The sequence below is a fragment of the Protopterus annectens genome, chromosome 1.part2, assembly GCF_019279795.1.
Source record: "Protopterus annectens isolate FY-2018-M chromosome 1.part2, PAN1.0, whole genome shotgun sequence".
Taxonomy (NCBI): Eukaryota; Metazoa; Chordata; order Ceratodontiformes; family Protopteridae; genus Protopterus; species Protopterus annectens.
The window spans coordinates 390668278-390689368 of record NC_056727.1 but is presented as its reverse complement, the minus strand read 5'-3'; the positions used below and the strand labels follow the sequence as shown (position 1 = coordinate 390689368).

General features: G+C 37.6%; 1 protein-coding gene across 1 annotated transcript in view; it reads right to left on the bottom strand.

Annotated features, from left to right (window-relative positions):
- Positions 1-15386: 15386 nt before the first annotated feature.
- Positions 15387-21091, bottom strand: part of PLCB1 (phospholipase C beta 1) — a 4354095-nt gene continuing 4348390 nt past the window's right edge. The window contains exon 32 of the mRNA XM_044056572.1: positions 15387-16114. Coding sequence (XP_043912507.1) covers positions 15893-16114 — 222 coding nt within the window. The 3' untranslated portion in view covers positions 15387-15892. The remainder of the gene's footprint in view (positions 16115-21091) is intronic.

The following is a 21091-nucleotide window of genomic DNA, read 5'->3' as shown; positions in this document are numbered from 1 at the left end:
ATGAGCGGGTAGCACTAAGACAGAATGAGGGGTGAGGGGAAGCACTAGGCAGCAAGGATAATTCTCTTGTGACTTAATGGAACTTTAACAGTACAGGGACAATGGACGAACCACCAGACAGCACAGATAATTAAATTGTGACTTAATGGCACTTTAACAGTACAGGGATAATGGAGGGACCACTAGACAGCATGTAAATAGCATAAGATTCAGGGAGACCCACTAATAACCACTGAGATCATTTTGTGCATTACATGCACTTCAACAGTATGGGGATCGGGGGAAACACTAGCCATCAGAGATAATCATCTTTCATTCCTTTGCAGCCCTTTAGCAGTACATGGATTGGGGGAACTCTAGGAACCAGGGAATACTTAGCAGGAAATGACTATGTTAACTGTAATATCTGGCATTAATGTATGACTGCAGTTTTCTGGAGTTATTCAGAAAACTCATGGATGTGGTGCGTGTGTGTGTGTGTGTGTGTGTGTGTGTGTGTGTGTGTGTGTGTGTGTGTGTGCGTGCGTGCGTGGGCACTCACATGCATTTGAATGTGTGCATTGTGTGTGGGAGAGTAAATGTGGGAAGGTGCCCCTGTTTTTACATTGAGACTGTCAAGACTTAATGACTATAGCAAGGGCTCATCTGAACTTTGCTATAGGTAATGGATTTATAAACATGAAAATTATTTCATAATGTGGTCTTTCTTCATTGCATCTAACATTTCTCTGAATTACAAAATGCCTTATCACAGAAATAGGGTCTTTTTGCCATGGAACATATGGCCTGTGCTGGGGGTCTTAATTAAGTGAAATAATACCCAATAAAAGTGTCATTAATTTCAAGGTAAATTTTAACAGTATTTACTGAATTTGATCTTAACTGTAAACCATCTTGCTCATAGAAAGACAGTCAAAAATATAAAAACATTATATTCATTGATAACTACTACATGTTATTAGGGTAAATTTGGTCAGACAACCAAATAACAAGGTATATTATCATAAAGCGCATGGGAGTGATGGTTTATGTTCATTTTTCAAGTCAACACTCACCTAGTTTTAGCAGTGATAATGTTACAGTTAAATGAGGTTTGGGAACAAAACAATTTGTCCAGGGACATCTCTGGTGAGGGTTAGAGTGAGTTAAATGGGGGTGAGGAGATTTGTTGGGAAAGGGGGTTAAGATTAAGGAAAAGAGACAGGTTTGACCAGACTGTGGGAAGGGACTGGTAAATTTTTAAGGGGAGTTTAGAGAAGTGAGGTAGATGTAGGGTAGGACATAGGTTTTATAGGGTTGTAACTGGAAAGGGGAATCACATTTTGGCATGGAATTTTCAGCAGTAAATACTAAGTCCATGATTACCTGTAGGTACTTCAGGATACAGGTAGTCCTTGGGTTAATAGTGGTAGGTGTGGTGCAACTAGGTTAAAGGTAAAGCTAATTATTTTATTGTTATTATCCACTAAAAATAAGGGTAAACATAGTGGATTTCTTTACTTCACTTGCAAGGTTGGGGATGTATTTTGTCAGATTGTTTTAATTCATTGTGATTTGTGTAACTTGGTGTGGTGGGTTATCTCTGTTTTTTCCCTTTTTCCATTGCTTGTGTTTTCATGGGTTACTTTAGACACTGGCAATGGTCTGGCAGTGGGTGCATGGTGCTTTGCTTGCAGGGAGGCCAGAGTTAGGAATGTAGTTCTGTGTGGTGCGAGTCTCAGTTGTTTTTTTCTTTGTGGGTTGTGTAGTCTTGCATGGCATGGTATCTCTGGTTTTCCCAATTTGTAATTTTCTTTAGTCAGGAAGGAAGAGGTTTTCCATTTTCTTTTTTTTTGCTTTTGGTATGAACATAGCCTTTAATTGGTTGAGCCATTCTCATTCAGTAATTAAGGAGCTACATTTGGGTTAAGTCCAAGCTCATGCTGGGTATAGGCTGTTTCGTTGGCCTTAGGACATTCCCGACTGTTGCTTTGATTTTCTTTGAGTTTCATTTCTTTTGTTTGAATTTGGGCACTGTTTCTGCCGTGGGGTGGATTTTTAACTGTTTTGTCATTGTTGGTGGTTTTGGTTCCTTGCTGTGGAGAGAAGCTTGCAAGTGCAGAGTACATGCTTGTGAGGTGTCATGGGTTGTTGTGCTGTCTTGCACATGTGCTGTGAGGCATTAACAGTCATGAGGGGGTTGGCATGCTTTCATAAGTGATATAGGAGTGGCAACCCTCTTTTTCCACATACCTTTCAACTGTCCAGATTTTATGGTGTTTCAGTAGATCACTGAGATGATCACATAATGGTTGTTGCTTACTTTTGGTCTGTTCCTCATAAAAGTCAGAAGATCAAAGCCACTAAATAATGATATACATTTGAGCTTCAGACATTAAATTCTTCAGTAAATGTAGGAGAACAAACCCTCTACCTCTAGCAACTTTTTCAGTTTATAAGAGCAATATTTAGATGTCCTATAGGAGCACCAACCCCCTTTACTGTATACCTCTCAACTGACCACATTTTCACAGAATGATTTTGCCATAATGTTGGTCTGTTCCTCATAAAATGCACGGTGTTTTGGCAGATCACCGAGATGATTGGAGGATCACAGTCACTAAATAATGACATACATTTGAGTTTCAGACTTCAAATCCTTCAGAAAATATAAGATAGAATAAACCCTGTAACTCTAGCAACTTTTGAACTTTATAATAGTATTTATAATATGTCCCTTTGTCTGGCATTGTCCAGATTTCTTGCACTAAGGTGTTGAGAGTTAAGTTTTACTGGATGATAGGTAGAGCATCTGGACAGTCATACATAAAAAAAAAAAAAAAATATATATATATATATATATATATATATATATATATATATATATATAAATACTTATTTATTTATTGTCATCTGTTAACCGGGTTGGTCCATCTGAGACAGGCGCTCATTTTCAGTGGAAACCCGAGGAGAAAAGCTCCAGTTACAAGTAACAATTTTACAAAAAAAGAGATAAATTTACAATGGTATAGTATCAAGACATTATACATCAAAAATAAGAACCACTAGTTGTGTTCTAGTTGCAGAACGATAGTACAGTAACAGCAATATATTCCATATGCAAAAATATTTACAAGCAACAGCAATAAACTCCATAAGCAAAGATATTTACAGGAACAAGATGTAGGTGTACAGTAGTAAAATCGTTAGAAAGACAAAAGAAAATAAGAATTATGCTTAGAGTAAGGGTGTATAATTAGAAACAAAGCAGTAGGATGTCAGGCAGAAGTTTGACAAGGGCAGGACCAGGTCTTTTGCAGGTATTGTTTAAGCTCAAGTTTGATTTGGGCTTTATGCGGGATACTTCTTATATTAAGGGGAAGGGCATTCCAGGTTTGGGCTACAGACAATTTATATAGGGACTTTCCAATACTTTTTGCAGTTTGTAGATGTCCAGAAGATGTTTGTCAGATGTAAGAAACTGACATCAGTGGTTATAGAGTGATACAATATTAGAGATATCTACAGGCAACGGTGTATACGTCCTGGTTTTGGGGCCACTCCTTTACTTGTCAGTGATTGATGGAGATTAAAGTTGTGGGGAGTGCTTGCATGTCAGGAGTGGGGTAGGCAGGCAGTTTCTTGGTGTTGTGGGGTCGAAGGTTACAGAGGGTATTATTGTTTAGTTGACTATACTCACATGCTGGGTTCTGAGGTGTCAGGGGCCAGTTCAAGGCAATATATATCTTTTTTGTGCCTCTCTTTGGAGTCTTAATGTGTTACAGAAGTGAGAAGCCATTGTGGTACAGGCAGAGCAACTGTTCCAGGAAGTGACTAATGCTAAGTCCAGGATGGCAGATGATGCAGGTGAGTCCAGTCAGAAGAGACAATGTGCAACAGCAAGGACCAAGTCGGTGTCTCGTGGGAAGTGGGCAGTCGAAGCATGCAGTTGCAGTGGATCTTCCTGTGGCTGGAGTGGGTCAGGACAGAGCGACAGGTAGTGATATTTGGTTGGGAGTCCCATTAGGTAGGGCAAGTTTGAATTGTGTGGGGAATGATTGTGGGATAGCTGGGGACGAGGTCTATCAGGGGTCAGGGGAAGCTGGAAGGTCTAATGCGGATATGCAGTGGTGCCATAAGCTGGGAAACGCTGAAGCAATTAGTGAGGAGGATAGAGCAGGGTTGGCTTTGTGTGTGATAGGATCATTTCCCGAAGTTGGATCAGATTTTGTACTATGTGTAGGTGATTGGTTAGCTATGCAGACTTTGGGGACAGGGACAGTTTTTCTGACTCCTCACATTCCATCCTTAGTTAAGGAAAAGATTTGGAAGGGGAAGTATGTTGATGTTTTTGAATTAATTGATGAGGAAAGGGTGCAGAGACTGGAGGAATCAGAGATGGCAAATAGAAATGACCTCCTGGCAGCTTTAGTGGCATTAGGGAGGAGGAGGAGAATAGGTAAGCTGCAACCTAGGAAGTAGGATAATTGAGAGGTAGCTTTCATCTACTACATGGCAGTTTGGCTGGAGAAGGAAACTTCTTTGGCTTTGCCACTCTTGGCTTACTTTCCTACAATTCAGGAAGCTCAGCATTTGCAGTTGAGAACTGCTTGGCTATGTCATGACCAGAGATTTTGGAAGCGGAAAGCAGATAATCACTCTCTCCACTGGGAGGTTAGGCATCCAGACATGGACTTCTCATTTTATCTGATTTTTTTTTTTTTTATGACCTGGACTTCTCGTTTTATCTCATCCAGACATATGGATACTATGATTGATAGCTTTGGGGGGGGGGGTTAGTAGACGGAGAAAGGTAGGAAGAGAAGGGGAGGTGTATGTTGGGCTTTTAATGCAGGACATTGCTCATGGGTAGGGTGTAAGTTCTTGAATGCTTGTTCAAAGTGTGCAGGAAGCCATCCAGCAGCGCAGTGTGGTTGGTGGGAGGTTACGTTGGTGACTCTGGGTTTGCTTTCAACTCATGGTGGTGTTTTCCCTTCTTCTCTTCAGGGGTTTCAGAATCTCCAAGCTAGGGAGAATTTTCAAGGGTTACATGGAGGAGTATCCTTCAGGGGGGCAAGAAGATGTCCGGGAGATGTATTCTCCCATTAAGATGGAAGTATTGAGTATATGCCCCAACAATTTCCTGATTCTTCTCTTAAGGAAGAAATCATTGGGGGGTATTTTCAAGGGATTTCTATTAAATCAAGGGTGGTGGGGGATGGGGTAGTCTGTAAAAATTTGCAATCTGTAAGGGAAAATGTGGGTATATTGGAGGGTTTGGTAGAGAAGGAATGACAGGCAGGTAGGTTGTTGGGTCCTTCTGATACCCCGCCATTTGAGAGTTTAATGTTTTGCCTCTGAATTTGGTTCCTAAGAAGGTGATCGGTGAGTTCAGAATGATTCACCATTTGTTAGAAGGGAGCTCCGTTAATGACTTAATTTCAGTTGAGGATGCCAAGGTCAGTTATGCATCTTTGGATGGCACTGTGAAGGTTAATCAGGGGTTTCAGGATCTGTAGTTATTGAAGGTGGACATTGAATCCACCTTTCACCTTTTGCTGGTATGGGAGGAGGAGTGGCCATATTAGGCATGGTAGTTGGGAACAAATTTTACTTTCATAAGGTTATGCCAATGGGATGCTTGGTAACCTGTGCTACTTTTTAGAAATTTAGCACTGTACTTCATTATGTTTGGCAACAGCGGGTGGATGCCCAGAAAGCAGTGCATTACTTGGATGACTTTGTGATAATAGGTGAGGGATTTCAGGAAGTGTTAGAAGGTTTGTGAAAGTTTTTGGGGATGTGTGATGAGTTGGGGGGTGCCATTGGCTAGGCAGAAGTTGGAAGGCCCAGCTAAGGAAATGGATTTCTTGGGTTTATTGCTGGATGCAGAGAGTGGGTTACTTTGCTTGCCAGTTGATAAGATAGCTCAATTGAATGAGAAGATTGAGTAGGTGGGGGTGTGTAAAGATAAGGTACAGATAAGGGAGTTTATGGAGCTTTTCTGGCTTCTAAATTTTGCATGTCGGGCTGTTCATCCAGGGCATACCTTTTGAAGGGCAGTGGCCTTTTTGTTAAAAGGAGGGAAGAGCAACCATCATCTGGTCAGGATTAACATACTGGTGTGGGCTGATTTGGCTCTTTGGTTGTCATTTCTGGAGCAGTTTAATGCTATTTCTTTTTGGCAGATGGATTGGGTTGGTCAAGAGGAACTGCAATAGTTTACAGATACAGCTGGGAGTACTCGAATGGGTGCATTTTTTGGAGGGAAATGTTTTATAGCTCATTGGCTGGTAGATTGGAAGGGTGAGTGGAAAAGAGATATTGCCTCTTTGGAATTAATGCAAATCTGGGTTTCATCAGTAGTTTGGCAAGAGAAATTGAGGGGAAAGAGGGTAATTTTTAATTCAGATAATGTCGGTGGTGCGAGTTTTGCAAGTAAAGACTAAAAGATCTGAATTGTTGTTGGTTTTACATAAGTTAGTTTTGCAGAGTTTGTTAATAAATTTTTCTTTCACAGGTGTGTATATGGCATTGGTTAGAAATGAGATTGCTGACAGTTTGTCTCCATTTCAGTTTTCCAGGTTCCAGCAGTTGGCCCTAGAAGTAGAGGAGGTAACAATGGTGTTGCCAGATGAGGTGTAGCATCTTGGGTTAACATAACCAGGAGGTTGGTACAGAAATGTTGTGTGGCATCTACCAGGAGAGTGTATGGTAAGGCACTATGTGATTTTGATTAATTTATTTTGCAGTTGCCTGAAGATGCAGGGGTTTGGTCAGAGGAACTTTTATTGCGATACTACTTGGCTCGGACATTAGGGCAGGGTAAGGCAGTGTAGTCAATTAAGGTGGACTTGGCAAGGATTAGTGTATTTGCACAGGTGGCTGGGCTGCATGATTTTACAAAGTCCTGGCTGGTGGAGTGTATGTTGAGAGGATGGGGTACAGTGGTTGGAGTGAATATGGATATGCATTGGCCTTTGACGAGACAGATTTGAACATTTTATTGACGGGTTTAGATTTAGTGTTGGGTGAGTCAGTGGATTATATTTTGTGGGTTACTTTGTGTTTATAGATGTATTTTGGGGGATTTTTAGTGTCAGAGCTGTTAGGATCATTAGTCTGGAGAGATGATATGTTTTTTTCAGGGTCTGTGCACACTTGGTCATGTAGTTCTAAAACAGATCAGATAGGAAAGAGTGCACCGATAGTTCTCAGGAAAGATAGCAGTGAGGGGCTTTGTCCCATGGGTTGGGCTGCAGAATTGATGCAAACGCTTGTGGTGAGCCCTTATAATATGTTTTTTTTTTTTTTTTTTTCGGAAGGATAAGATCATAATGGGCAATCAGTTTTACGTGTAATAAGAAGGGTAATGCAATGTATGGGTTTTCCAGTGAGAGGTTCTCCTTTCATTCTTTTCATATTTGTAGGGTTTTGGATTTGGCAAGGGAAAGAAGATCCATTGTGATCATTCAGAGAGTAGGAAGGTGGTCTTCCAATGCCTTTTTATATTTTTAGGTAATGGATTCAATCAATACTTTTGGTTTGTGTCAGTTAGGGTGGACAGTAAGTTGACATGGGATTAGAGGTCTTAGTTGTACTCAATTTTTTGGATGAAATTGAAGTGATATGGTTATAGATGGGGCTTCCTCAAATATTGGTGATACATTTGGCTGTTAATGATATGGAAATAACTCCAAAGAAGCAGTTAGTTGATAAGATAAGGGAGGATTTGTTTATGTTGCAGATGTTATATCCAGGCATGTGCATTGTATGGTCGAAGAGAGTTCCAAGTTTGTGTTGGAGGAATGCTACTAGTTTTAAGGGTTTGGAGCATGCACAGAGGTTTATAAACTAAAGGCTGGTGTGGCAGTTGGAGGCATTGGGTATGTATACAATAGACCATAGGTTTAGATCCAATGGGGAGTACTTGAATGAGTTTGGTTTAGATTTGTTTAACATACATTTAAATTTATTTTTAAAAGGTTTGGTGAAAATTATTTTTCCAAACACAAATCAATGACAAGATAGGTTCAAAGGTGAAAATAGTGTCAGGTCTCAAAATTCTTCACTCAGCGATAAAATACTTTATTCATCCAAAACAAGGTTAAGCGTTTTCATCTACAAGACTGTAGATTTCATCAGAACAATTACTATTGAAAAAAACACCCATTTAAATACAATATTCCCTCCAACTGATGTCTCTAATAATATAACCTAATACATATTAATGAGCTAATAGCCTGCGAAAATTATTTTGTAAGAGAGAGAGAACAGCCTGTGATCAGGGTGGTTGGTGGAGAGCAGGAGTCCTCTTGTTGTTGGTTGTTGATGTAATGAGTTTTGGGGATGAAAGTGAGCTGTATGACCCTGCTTGATTGAGGGTACCTGTCAAATCTTTGAACGCTCAAAATTTCAAACGTTACATGGTCGAGACCAAATGTTCGAAATTTTGAGTGCTCGAAGGTAGACTTTTAACAGCACTGTACGTTGCAGATAGGGAGAATTTTCCTTTTCTGCACTGAAGTGCGGTCTCGGAGTTGGTATATTTAAGTAGGGGGGTGTGGGGTGCAGGGGGGCTTGCCAACACTGTGTTTTTTTCTGTGTTTGCTTTTTTTTTTTTTTTTTTTATGTTCGAACATCCAAATGTCGAACATTTGGTCTCGACCATGTAATGTTCGACATTTTGGATGTTCGAACATTTAACATAGACCCTTGATTGATAAGAATAAGTGAGTGGAGGTATGGATGCTGCTTATTCAGACAGGGTGAGTGGGTACGCTACTCTGAGGTATGTTATAAGGATTTTCGTATTGCAGTTACAAGGCCATTCTTGTTACAATTAACATTTGAAATAATGTATTAAAGTTATGTGTGAAATTAATAAAGTTCGCCAAACATCATTTGGTGTAATTGTGTATTATTGAAGGGGACTGTGACAATATGTAATAGTCTCCCAGATTTTGATGGGTTGCATGTTTTCTTAAACTTTCTGCCCTATTTCATTGACACAAAACTTTAATAAAAGCCTTCACAAGACAATAGAGAAGAAAAGAAACATAATGTGCAGAAGCAAAACTTACTTATATATGCCTGGTGTAAGGAACTACTTGATGCGACTTTTAATGTACCGCTGTGTTGTGGTTTTGACATACTAGTGCTCATAAACATCTAACTTAATTTCAAATGGAAGTGGTTAAAATCAGAAGTCTCTTGCATAGTCACCATTTGCTGTGATATCCTTCACAACAACCTGCAGGTATAGCATTAAGTGGATCTATATTATATGAACAAATGTTCATAATATCGAACACTCTGAAGAGCAAAAATGCCAGACCTTGAACTCGTTATATAGGTGTGTGTGTGTGTATATATATACATATATATATATATATATATATATATATATATATATATATATATATATATCTCCCAACTCCAAGGTCACGCTACAGTGAGAAAATCCAACCTTCACTGTATTGCGATCCCACAGCATTCGGAATTATGAACATTCGTTCATATAATATAGACCCACATTAAGTGAATCAGCTGAATGTGCAACTAAAAGTAAGCCCCGCAAAGCTAATTCACTCAAAGAGACAGAAAGTTCCAAGTGTAACATCATAAGCACTAATATTAAATAAAACAGATGGAACTTAATACGAATTTGTTTTAAATGTGTTGTCATCACACAGTCAGCAGTGGCACTTTTTTTTTCAGACTGGAACAGTTAACACCCAGCTGCACTCAGTGATGTACACAATGTTGGGAGAAATATTTGAAAACAGTCTTAGTATGGTTGTTTTTTAGTTGTGTTCCTGCAATCAGGAAAATAATAAAGTCCATTAAGAATGTGACTGAACTGAGTGTAAGGCACTTATATGCTTTTATTATGCCAACTATTAGTTGCAAGAGCACAGAAGAAAATAAAAAGAAAAATACTTTATTACGGGTCAGATAATGTAGCTAAAACACTTTGCCACTAAAAGTCAGAGGTACAGTATATTAAGCTTGATGTTCGTTGTGGTCCATCTTGTTAAATTCAATGTATTTGTCTGTGAACAATTTTCACATGCAGTGCTTTTCAGGCCATGGATATTTTACTTGAATCTGTCTTAACTGCTAAAGAAAGAACTGCTCAGCAAATATTTAGAACTGTTTTTAAAAGGATGGTGATATGCATGTGCAAATTAACGAGATAAACTTACTCCTCAGAAATTGCAATCATACAGGCTGCTTTATTCGTAGAAATGTCCAAGCATAAACTAAAAACAAATGACTCTAGCATGCCACATATATTATCATTTAAAGAGAAGATGGAAAGCATAACTTGAAATGTGAAGACAATAACGTCTATCATTTTAAAGCTAGAGACATATGAGTAATAGAATTGTTACATGCCTAAGCACATTGCATGCAGCACCCATCTGTTATTAAAGATCACAATTTGAGAAGTGCAGTTTAAAATTACATTCCACATTAGGGATTCAATAACGCCTGCACTAAGTGTAGACCTCTCTGAGTGAACAGACAACACAGACATAACTCGCACCTTTTTCCTCCTAATTTTAGTTGTTCCTACTGATATTCTTGCAGCTTTAAATATTGAGGTTATCACAAAGTGTAAGCTACAAGTACACTTATTGTAATCTTCATGAGTGATTAGAAAGAATAAAAATGTGATAAGAAGTTTCTTGAATGAGAAAACAAACTAAGCACATGAAGTTTTTAAAGGACAGCCTCGTTATATAATGTATTGTTAGCTGTACCCTAAACATTACTTTTCCTCATCACAGAGTGCATTTTTCCGTATATAACTACATTATAGCAAAACATGAGATTAATTGTTCTCCCATTTTTCTAGCATTTCTGTTATTCTGCTCCCTTGGTCCACATTACGCATAACATCTCATGGTATGCTATTAAAATTGACATCCATGGCCACGATATGATATTATTCACCAAGTTTAAAACTTTTGGTCTGATGAAAGCATACACAACAAGGCATTTGCACACCTCTCATATATCCCCACAATTGGGACTTAAGTCTTTTGAGTTTCTGGGGAGTCACAGCTCTGTTACATTATGGTGTCAGTCAGAACTGAGATAGCAGCTGTGGCAGAAATGTTGCAAACTCTGGCACCATTAGCCAACAAAGGGAGTCAACAAAGATAAAAAGTTACTGCAACTTAGTAATTCTTAGCCTTTACAGTATGTTAATGTAAACATTATTTGTGGCTGAATAAGAATGAGCCCATAGCATTGTGTTTTTTTTTTTTAAAAAGGTTAGGAATATAAACCAGAGAAAGTCAGTGGCAAAAGAAACGTTACTTGCACTCTGTCCAGAGATTCTAGAAGTAAGCCGTTATCAGCGTGGACATGCTAAATGAATGGACACATTAGCCTGAAGTACAGTGATGTTGAAAAAGAAATAATTTTCTGTGAATACTGAGTGCTTTGGGAAGAACACTTAGTAAAAAACACAGCCATATCAATATGACCCCCATCAGCATGGCATTTTCAAATAGAATAAATAAGAAGAAAAAAAAAAAGAAATCTGCTTGGGGATATCAGTACTGCCCACCACAATGGGATAAGACAAAATGTGTGCATGTTTTTTTATCAGTTTCTGGTATGACTGGTCTTTGTAATATTTTTGTATGCTTTTAGTATATGTAAAGTGACTAAAAAGTTCAACAGATTATCTTTATGGGTTATGTTAAGAAAAGTTTTGATTCAAGAAGCCACATGGTGCTCAGATGTCTGATCCTAAGCCATCTCAAATGTCAGTTCTGCCTAGGTAGCAGCATGGATAGGTTTCATGTATGTAGCAGGTAGGGTTCAGTCACACTGTGCACAGAGGAAAAGATATTCTGGACAGTCAATCCAAGCAACTGATGTTAGGGTATCATTTTTAAATAGAATCTTTATGCACATAATTACCATAAACACTCTGGGGTGTCCAGTGCAGACTGTAATCCCTTTGCACAGAGATCTGGAGTCCAGCAACACATCATCAAAGCTTCTTTGGGCAGTTGATCCTGTCATGGACATGCAAACAGAAAAATCATGATAATGATGAAAAACATGTCAAGTAGGCGGCTGGAAGGAAAACACTAAGAAGCACCTGGCTAATTGTGAGAATCAGAATGGAAGTCTAATTAGAAGAAGTTGTGAGACACTTCAAGTAAATGACAGATTGTTGGATGTGAGTCCATGGCTTCCATGACTCCCAGAAAGAGCAGTGAAGTTAGGAAATATATTTTATCATGTGGTAGTATCAGGGCTGTGATCTCTGTCATAATGATTTATGAGATAGATTACAGAACTTTGATTTTCACCACGCTGGATGAAACTGTAGGCAGAGGACAGATTGCAACCAGAATGAGAAAGGCTGCAGACAGGGGAATCGTACCATTATTAAGTAGGGAGACAGCTGCTGGGAATCTGATCACTGCCATGGTGAGGAGACCTTAGAGGTTTCCATGCTTTTGGAGAGAAGATGTGTTATGAGGTATCCATTCACTGTCAAAGTGGGGCCAGCTCAAATTGTTGCCAGACTGGGAAGGTTGGGATGAAGCACATCAGTCCTATAACTTCAGAATTTTTCTTAAGCTTAATGGTGTTTTGCAAGGAATTAGCAGAGCAATACTATTCTGTTGTGGTTTGAACAAGATGCATTGCAGACCCCAAGCTCTAAATTCTGTGGCTCATGCCCGGTATAGATCTACACTAAATGGCATCATGTGCCAGGAATAAATCAATCAGGTCTGTTGTTAGTGAGCTTTGAGAATCATCTGATTGAGGGTGCAGCTGATCTAAAGCTTGCCAAACCCAACTGATTACACAAATGCTTTGTCAAGTGTATATTGTATACCTCAATGTCATTGGCTGGGAAATTTAACATAATATGAGAAAACAAACTAGACTCTCAACTCACAGAATAAAGCAAGTATAATAGGAAGAATTCTCATGAGGTTTTTTTTTCATTATGTGCTAAAAACCACACTGTGACAAACTGTATCTTACAGAAAGTTAATAATTTTAAAACACGCAGCAATTTGGACTACATTTCAGATAACTTGTAAAGACATAACAAGGTATAAAATGGTATGGGGTAAAATTAAAATGTTCACTGACAACTTAGAATACAGAAGCCAAAAATGTAATATAATTCGAACTATTTTTTATTTGTTTTAAGCTACACTAAAGTTGTCATTTAATACATGTCTGCAGTTCTCAGAGAAAGGACAGCTATCCATTACTTAACCTAAGGAAACTAAAGGGCTCTCCCTTTTAGAAGAAGGCATGTATAATCATCAGTTTGTATTAATTTTACCCAAAGAATCAGATTTTTTTAATTGACACATGTGAAACCATTTCGAGCTTCATTTGGAGTATAAAGCATTTATACAGTAAATACTTTAAGGTTTTACTTAATATCGGCCGGTGTATGCAATAAACATGCCGTGAATTTGTTTGCTCTTTTTCAAACTACCTGCTTTTAATGATCACCTTATTTTAGAAAGTCTTATATAAACTGCATTATTAGTAATGGTTTCATTTAATAATAAACTTCCTATAGACTATGATAGAATTAACATGCCACGTGGGTCATCAGCGTAAGTGGCAGCTACTGCCAGGCATTTTGCCAAATTATATGTGTTAATCATCTGTTATATGTTATGCTCAAAGTCATATTAAATTCACTATCTCTTAAAACTGTAGAAAATTGTTTCATAATACAAGCAGAGGAAAGCACATGCACAACATTTGTACAGTTTATAAAATGAAAGCAACCATTTTAAAGAGTCCACAAAATGGGGTTATACTGGAGAACGCAAGAAGGAATAAGACAATTAAAAATGCAGGCAGAATTGGCACAGGGCCAAAGAGAACAGTCCTACAGTATATGTGGAAGTAATACAGAAGAACTTACTTCTACATTTGATGCAGGAGAAGAACACTGGTCTTGATTATGGAAGACTCAAAGGCTTCTTGCTGATATGCAGAAGGCAAAATCAACTCCATCTGGTTACTGGAGAACAATAAACTACATCTACGAGGATCATTTTGTTTACTGGCCAGGATTACTTCAGACTTGTAATACTATAATTCAGACAAGTAGAATATATGACATTTAATGCTAAAGTAAGAGATGGCACAAGGGACATCCATAATTCCAGAAATTACACTAAATGTTATTAGCCCAGCATAATTCTTTCAAGTGTAAAATAAAGAAGTAATGAATGGCAAACTATTGGAAATCAAAGAATCTTGGACTTGATCTTATTGGACTTCATGCCAGTTATGGTTTTACTGATAATAACTTTATATCATAAAGAAACTTTTACTGGAGTTACCCAGGACAACATTTAAAGGTGTTTAAAAGACTCTAGGAGTTACTATGACTAGTTGTGCTGAAGATACTACTTAGAACATGGCAGACAATTGCTAACGGACTCCTGTTTCCTCTACAGGAGAAGGAAGTGACAAAACAAAGGAGGGTCATTTCTGTGCAACACACCAGAATTTTTTTAGTAATATTATACTAGCAAGACAAAATAACATCCTCATAATTTCCAGTAATTTGGTTAGTCAGACCAAACATATTTGAAAACTGTATTCTGGCAACAACCCTGCATTAACAGGGTTTCAAAGAACAGCATTATGCTGCATGAAAGTTATAAATACTTTATCATCTTGCACTATATTTTTACAATTTTTGTTAAAGTAATTGCCTACTTTCATCATCTATCTTTACAAAAATGTACAGCTTTTTAAATGTCATTCATGAACTCATGATAGTGACATTATCTTCAACGATCATCACATTAGTCCTCATCTTGTTTGTATGCTCCTGAACAAAAAAAAAAAAAAAAACAAACAAAAACAAAAAAACAACAACAAAAGTGTTGCAATCCTATTCAGCCTTTAAACAATATTTACATATAAAATGAAATTTAAATACTATAGCTGTATAATAGTCTTTGATACATTAATTAATTCTACTAAAAGCAATAAATAACTTCTGGAGTTGAAAACAATAAACCAGAGATGTTAACTAACAAAATCTAAATTATTTCTATACTTTCTTATGACACTAAGTTACAACACATATTTCACAAAATAACTGACTGTAAATACCAGTGTTAACACAGATTCAATCCACAACAATTTTATGATCATGCATCCCTGAAATCTGACTTCTGTATGAATCATTCCATCTGCTTATCAAGCAACGCCAAGGAATAATTGTTTCGTGGAGTAAGTATATTTTAATTTTTTCCAATTTGAAACTCATCCTATCAAATATATACATAAATAATCCAAGATGTTCCCAGTAATAGAAAAAAAATCTAACGTATGTCATTATGTATAACAATAGACAAGCAAGCCAGCTGTGCTTGTAGTCAAAACAACATTTTAATAATTCAGTGCAAACCTAAGGTGAAAATCACAGCAGTAAAACTGTGAAAGAGCTACAAAAGAATGGAGTGTCATACTGACTAGTAGGTCTGAGGAGTTTTCATCACTCTGCAGTGGCACCTTAAAGAAATGTGTATTCATAACCACACAGTACTCTGTGATTTTTAGTAGCATTCTTAACAGTTTGTATGGTTACAAACAGCCAATATTTCATCCTACAAAGAAAGAGCTGCAGTGTCTATGTGTGATGACACAGTAGATGTCCACAGATGTGCCCTGTGGCCGCGACCCACTGTAATAGAGGAGACTGCTACACTACAGTTTAAAAAATGCCCCATATTAAAAATGTGCACTTGCAGAACAAATTTTCCCTGCTGATTTCATCTACCACCCATTCATTGAACGATAATAAAATAAATATGTTTAGTATGCAATGAGCTCACACTGGCAAACAGGAAACAGCCTGATGCCAGGCAGGGCCTTATTAAAGCTGAGTATCAGAATGGTCATCCTCTAAATCGTCTTCACTTGTGAGAGGCTTGTGGTTCAGCTTTGAGATCTCTAGCAGCGCAGAGGAGGATGTGGCAGTGGTATGATCACTGTCATCATGAAACTTTCCTTTCATGGCTTCTTGCACAAATTCTTGAATTTCCAGTGGAAGTGTTTTGAATTTGTCTTGATATTCTTGATCAAGTTCACTCTGCAGCTGTACAAGAAAGGAATAAAACAATTACTCATAGCCAAAAATACTTTGACAATGTACAGTTTATGAATGAGCGCCCTTTTTCATTCCATGACTGTATTCTTAGTGCAATATGAATTATCTTTCTACAGTTTAACATTTACAATTAAATCTCTAAAAGCAAAATTTAAGTAAGTCATTTGCACTTTAGGCATTACAATTCATGGTGTTAAATCATAATCATTTCTAAGTGTGTAAGGATCTCATAGACTAGTACTGGCATATTAGAGAAGATCCAGGAATCTGAGCATCGTTAAAATGATGTCTCTACAATGAAAGTATTGCAATTACAGATAGCAGTTGTCATTCTTACACAGTAAAAGTGTTCATCTTGTTAAGGATAAAATCTCAATTTCACTAAAAGCAAATAATTTTAATGTGAACAAAAAAACATGTTAGTAAGTACTCACTGTTACATTTAAATACTCCAGCAATCACAGATTAGATACAAATACGTTTGTTGGTTTAACTAATTTACTTCTGGGAATCTGTGTTGCTTAATATGTTGTAAGCACCATCAGAACAGTCAGAAATGAACTTATGCTTTCATACCTTCTTATAGAATGATAGAAATTATTGTTATCACATAGGAAACTGAGCAAAAACTCAAGAAAACATAAAACCTCATTTAATTTCTGAGTAATGAAAAATAGAGACTCTAGTTTTATTTGCTTCTGTTCAAACTCCCTAAAATGCTAATTACAAATACCACTTGCTTTCTGAGCCTTCGAATTTTGTACAGCACTTAATGATAATTTCCATCGAACAAATTGCTATCCCCTTACTGAGCAGCTGCTCTGCTTGGTGTTTGTCTACAAACACCTACTACTGCTGAGAGGCTGGCATAATGGTTAAAGTGTTTAGCTTCCAGACACATAGTACAGGGTTTGATTCTCATTTGGTGTGACTGGCTACTCTTGAAATGGCCTATTAGGGCAATTAGCCTAGTATGAACCTATAATAACACTGCCATTAAACCATTACTATATCAGTTTAATGACAGGCCTATATACTATTTTTTGTGTGCTCCTCCACAAATTGTTGTCCACTTACTTTGTGGCACTTCAGGGGACAACACTGCATTTCATAATCCTAATGTAAAAATAGCAACAGCTTTCCAGTGTGATATATGAACAGGATAACAACCATACAGAGAAGATAAAACACTAACATTGAGTAGTAATCACAAAGGTGGAGGCCAAGACATAGACTGAATTACTCACAGAAATGCAAACAGTTTGACAACTATAATGCAGGACTCAATCATTTGGTGAGTTTCCTGGATTATTAAGTTAAAATTGTACTATCTGTTACTTAAAAAATAGAGCAATCTCAGAAGTACATTTATAATTCTTCTTTACAGAAACAGTAAAAAAATATATTTTATTAACTACTTCAAAACAAAACAAAATTAGATATTATTTGAAACATAATTTCTATCTTAGTGAAGACCAAACCCCTGCAAATATAATATCTAAAAAGAATAAAGTGAGAATGTCAACAAATCACTGTACAAATTATTAGAAAATATTCTTATTTTTGTAGGTAGGTTGTGCTGCCTACATTCCTGATGTGGGATTCTGCCCCGTACCTCTGATTTTTTTATGCTTCCAAGGACAAACAAACTTGACGAAAATAAAAAAAAAAATTTAAAACAAATATGAAATTCACATTTTCTCTTTTTCTGTGTCATGCAGCTGAACAAAAAAGTGCAAAAAAGAATCTGTGATGAAGTAAGATCCACTTTCTTAAGATATCAACAGCATGTGAATGAATACAAACAACTGAAAACCTCACTTAAGCAACTTCTGCCACTGAAAAAACTGCTATAAGGGAAAGACAGATTTATTGGTTCGCATCATTTATATCATTTTCTTTAACTGTAGCTGTGAACTGAGAAAGGCATTAGAGACTATCATTTTATATAAGTGGAAAATAAAATATTTTGAGATTTTTTATGAGAAACTCACTTACTTGGTCTCTGCAACAGAACTGACGGCTACTTGGGAAATGCAAAATTTGGTTTATATTCCACTTAGTGTTAAATTGTATAATTGCAGTGTGAATTTTTTACATCATGCTATGGAAAATCCTTTTCTCTTGCTTATTAAAATTCTCATTAGGGTAGAAAACAAAGCTATGTCTGTTAGTAAGTCAAAGGAATTAGACTATTTTAATTTACCTTTGAAATGAGGGAAGAACAAACTGTTTTATTTTGGGGAAAAGGAAACATTTTAAGGTTTTTTAGACAAAATCCACTTGAATATCCCATACAACAGAATAAACTATTGTATGGGAAGGATGCCCCACCCTCTTGCTATTGTGTTCATAAACCTGGAGATCTTCTAGTTCCCCCCTTCCTTTGATTATTTGACCACAACATTTGTTCCCACTTCACTTTCATTGGCATTTGCTAGCAAACCCAAAAGTATAATTTGTTTTGTCAAGGTGTTACCTTTAAACTTATTAATTTATGTAATCCCTGTGTTAAAAAGGCCTATAATTCTGAATACCCACAGAAGACAACAGGTACAGATAATTATCCTCCAACAAAATCTCACTCAAAGTTGATTTGATTTACCCTGGGATTCAATAAACTCTGTTCAGGAATAGTGCTATTCCTGCACGGAGTAGTTTGTGTCTGTATAGCACAGCATTGCGCCTTGTATGTTCATGAAGGTGCACTGCTGTTTAACCTACACAGACATGAACCATGAACGAGTGCAGGGGTTGTGCTTAAGAAGTGCATGGACATCGAACACACACCCTGCACTCAGAAAGTGCAGTACGGCACTTTCTAATACGATCTGGCATAATATTAGAGAATTACTCTAATATTATGCCAGTATTTCAGTGTCCATTTCAGTGTCCATGGACACTGAAATTAAATAAATGATCATTTCAGTGTCCACGGACACTGAAATAAATACGGCAGCAGGAAACCAATGCAGGAGGTGTGTGACAGATTCTGTGACACACCCCCTGCATTGTAAAAGTGCCATACAACACTTCCGCAACCTGCTAAAGCAGGAAACATGTACAAATCCACAAATAATGGTGGATAAATCTCTGAAAAGGGACACATCATATATATTTCCCTCACACACTTAGAAAGTTGAGAAAAAACAGGATATGTATTAGCAGGAATCTCTGAAGGATAGAAGCCTGAAAGCCAAATCTATGCCATTATTTCCAGACTGCAGTCCGAATTGACTTCTTAGAACACCACAATACTCACTACATAACATAATAAAATAATAATAATATTATAAATTTTTTCTAGGCTAAGGAATGTTTAAGCATAGCTAAACAGGTGTGCACATTATGAACCCCCGCTTACCATAGCTTAAACATCCCATAGGAGATAAATACAAATATACATGCAAAATTTCCAAGCTGAGATAGCGTAGTGGTTAGAGTCCTGCCTTTACATGCAGGTGTTCACAGATTGAGTACCAAGACAGGCAATTTATTTTTATATGGGAAAGTAGTGTTTAAATTATGTTTTAAACTTATATTATGTAGCAACTATTTTTTGTCAACCAGGGTAGTGCAGTTGGTGTGCAATCTAAGTGTGAGTTCATATAACATCTGAAACCACTAATGTGCACACAAGTGTCCCATACAGTATAGTCACACCCCTTGCCAATGTAAGGAAATCACATAGAGTGATTTCATGTAAAGTACATCATATACACTTAATAAATGAAGTCAGTCCTCTAATATATTTAAAAAAATTAAAAGTGAGCAATGGTTAGCAATGCTCAGCTAAGCTTAGCAACTGTAAACATTGCTAAGACGTGAATGCTAAGCAGCAGGTAGCTCAGCTAAGTGGATTTGTGTACTGTTAAACACTGCTCAACAACTTCCCCTTTAAGCAGTGTTAAAACCGGCTTACTGGATTTGTGCACTGCTTAGTGGAGCTTAACCTTTTCAAAATGGTCCAATGACAGCCAAGGGCAGGAATATCACACTATTTAAACAGCGCAGGTGGGAATACAGCCATAATCTGTTATAGTCCTTCTGTGCAGATACAATGGCTGGTGTAGGAGAAGGATTCCCCTTTTGGGTGCAACACTGGAACATTCGGAAGTCCAGGGTTATGGTTGGACTCCTCATTAAAAACCATGAGGAGAGACTGCTGGAGGGCCAGTAAAAGGGCTCCCAATACAAAGTGAAGGCCTGGGACCATCTCGCATGTGACCTTACCAGTGCTACTGGCATCCCGCGAACTGGTGAGCAGGTATAGCACCACTATGCCAACCTAAAGCATAGGAAGGGGGCACTCTTGGATCAGTGGATCCAAGATGGATGGGCACAGAATGCTTCAGTAGTGCATAAGTATCACTATCAAGTAGTTTGTAGCAAATACTAGCCTGAGAATGTGATAGACAGATATGCATAATGTATGTTTTTCTCCCCTACAGCTGCAGCAGTGAGGGCTTTGAACATACCATGGTGACAGACTGCTAAGGCTGTGCCAATAGGCTGGTGAGTTCAACTCTATTTTGCAGTATAGTGTTAAAATAGCTATGAAGGAGTATATTGCTTACTGCTAGTAGGTATACTGTTACTGTGTGAACTGAATAAATAAAAAGGTATGACTGATGAATATTGAAGTACAATAAAGACCCTTAAAAACTGTTGTGTTCATTCAAAGGTTCATAGGATGATACTAGGCTATCTGCCCTAGGGCATTTATAAGCCTAGCCAGAGTGTGTTTGGCTTTCGCCACCCTTTTAGATTAGTTGACTGTGCCTCTGTATAATAGGTCACAGAAGGTAGCCCTTTTAAGGTTAGTTTACTGTACCTCTGTCAAGCAGGGACACAGAAGAGATCCCAGGGGTAAACTTACGATCTCCCATCCACTCATCAAGACTTCTCTTGAAGAGGGTCAGTGAGGGGCTCTGCCTAACATGGATTGGGATTTTGCTCCAGAGT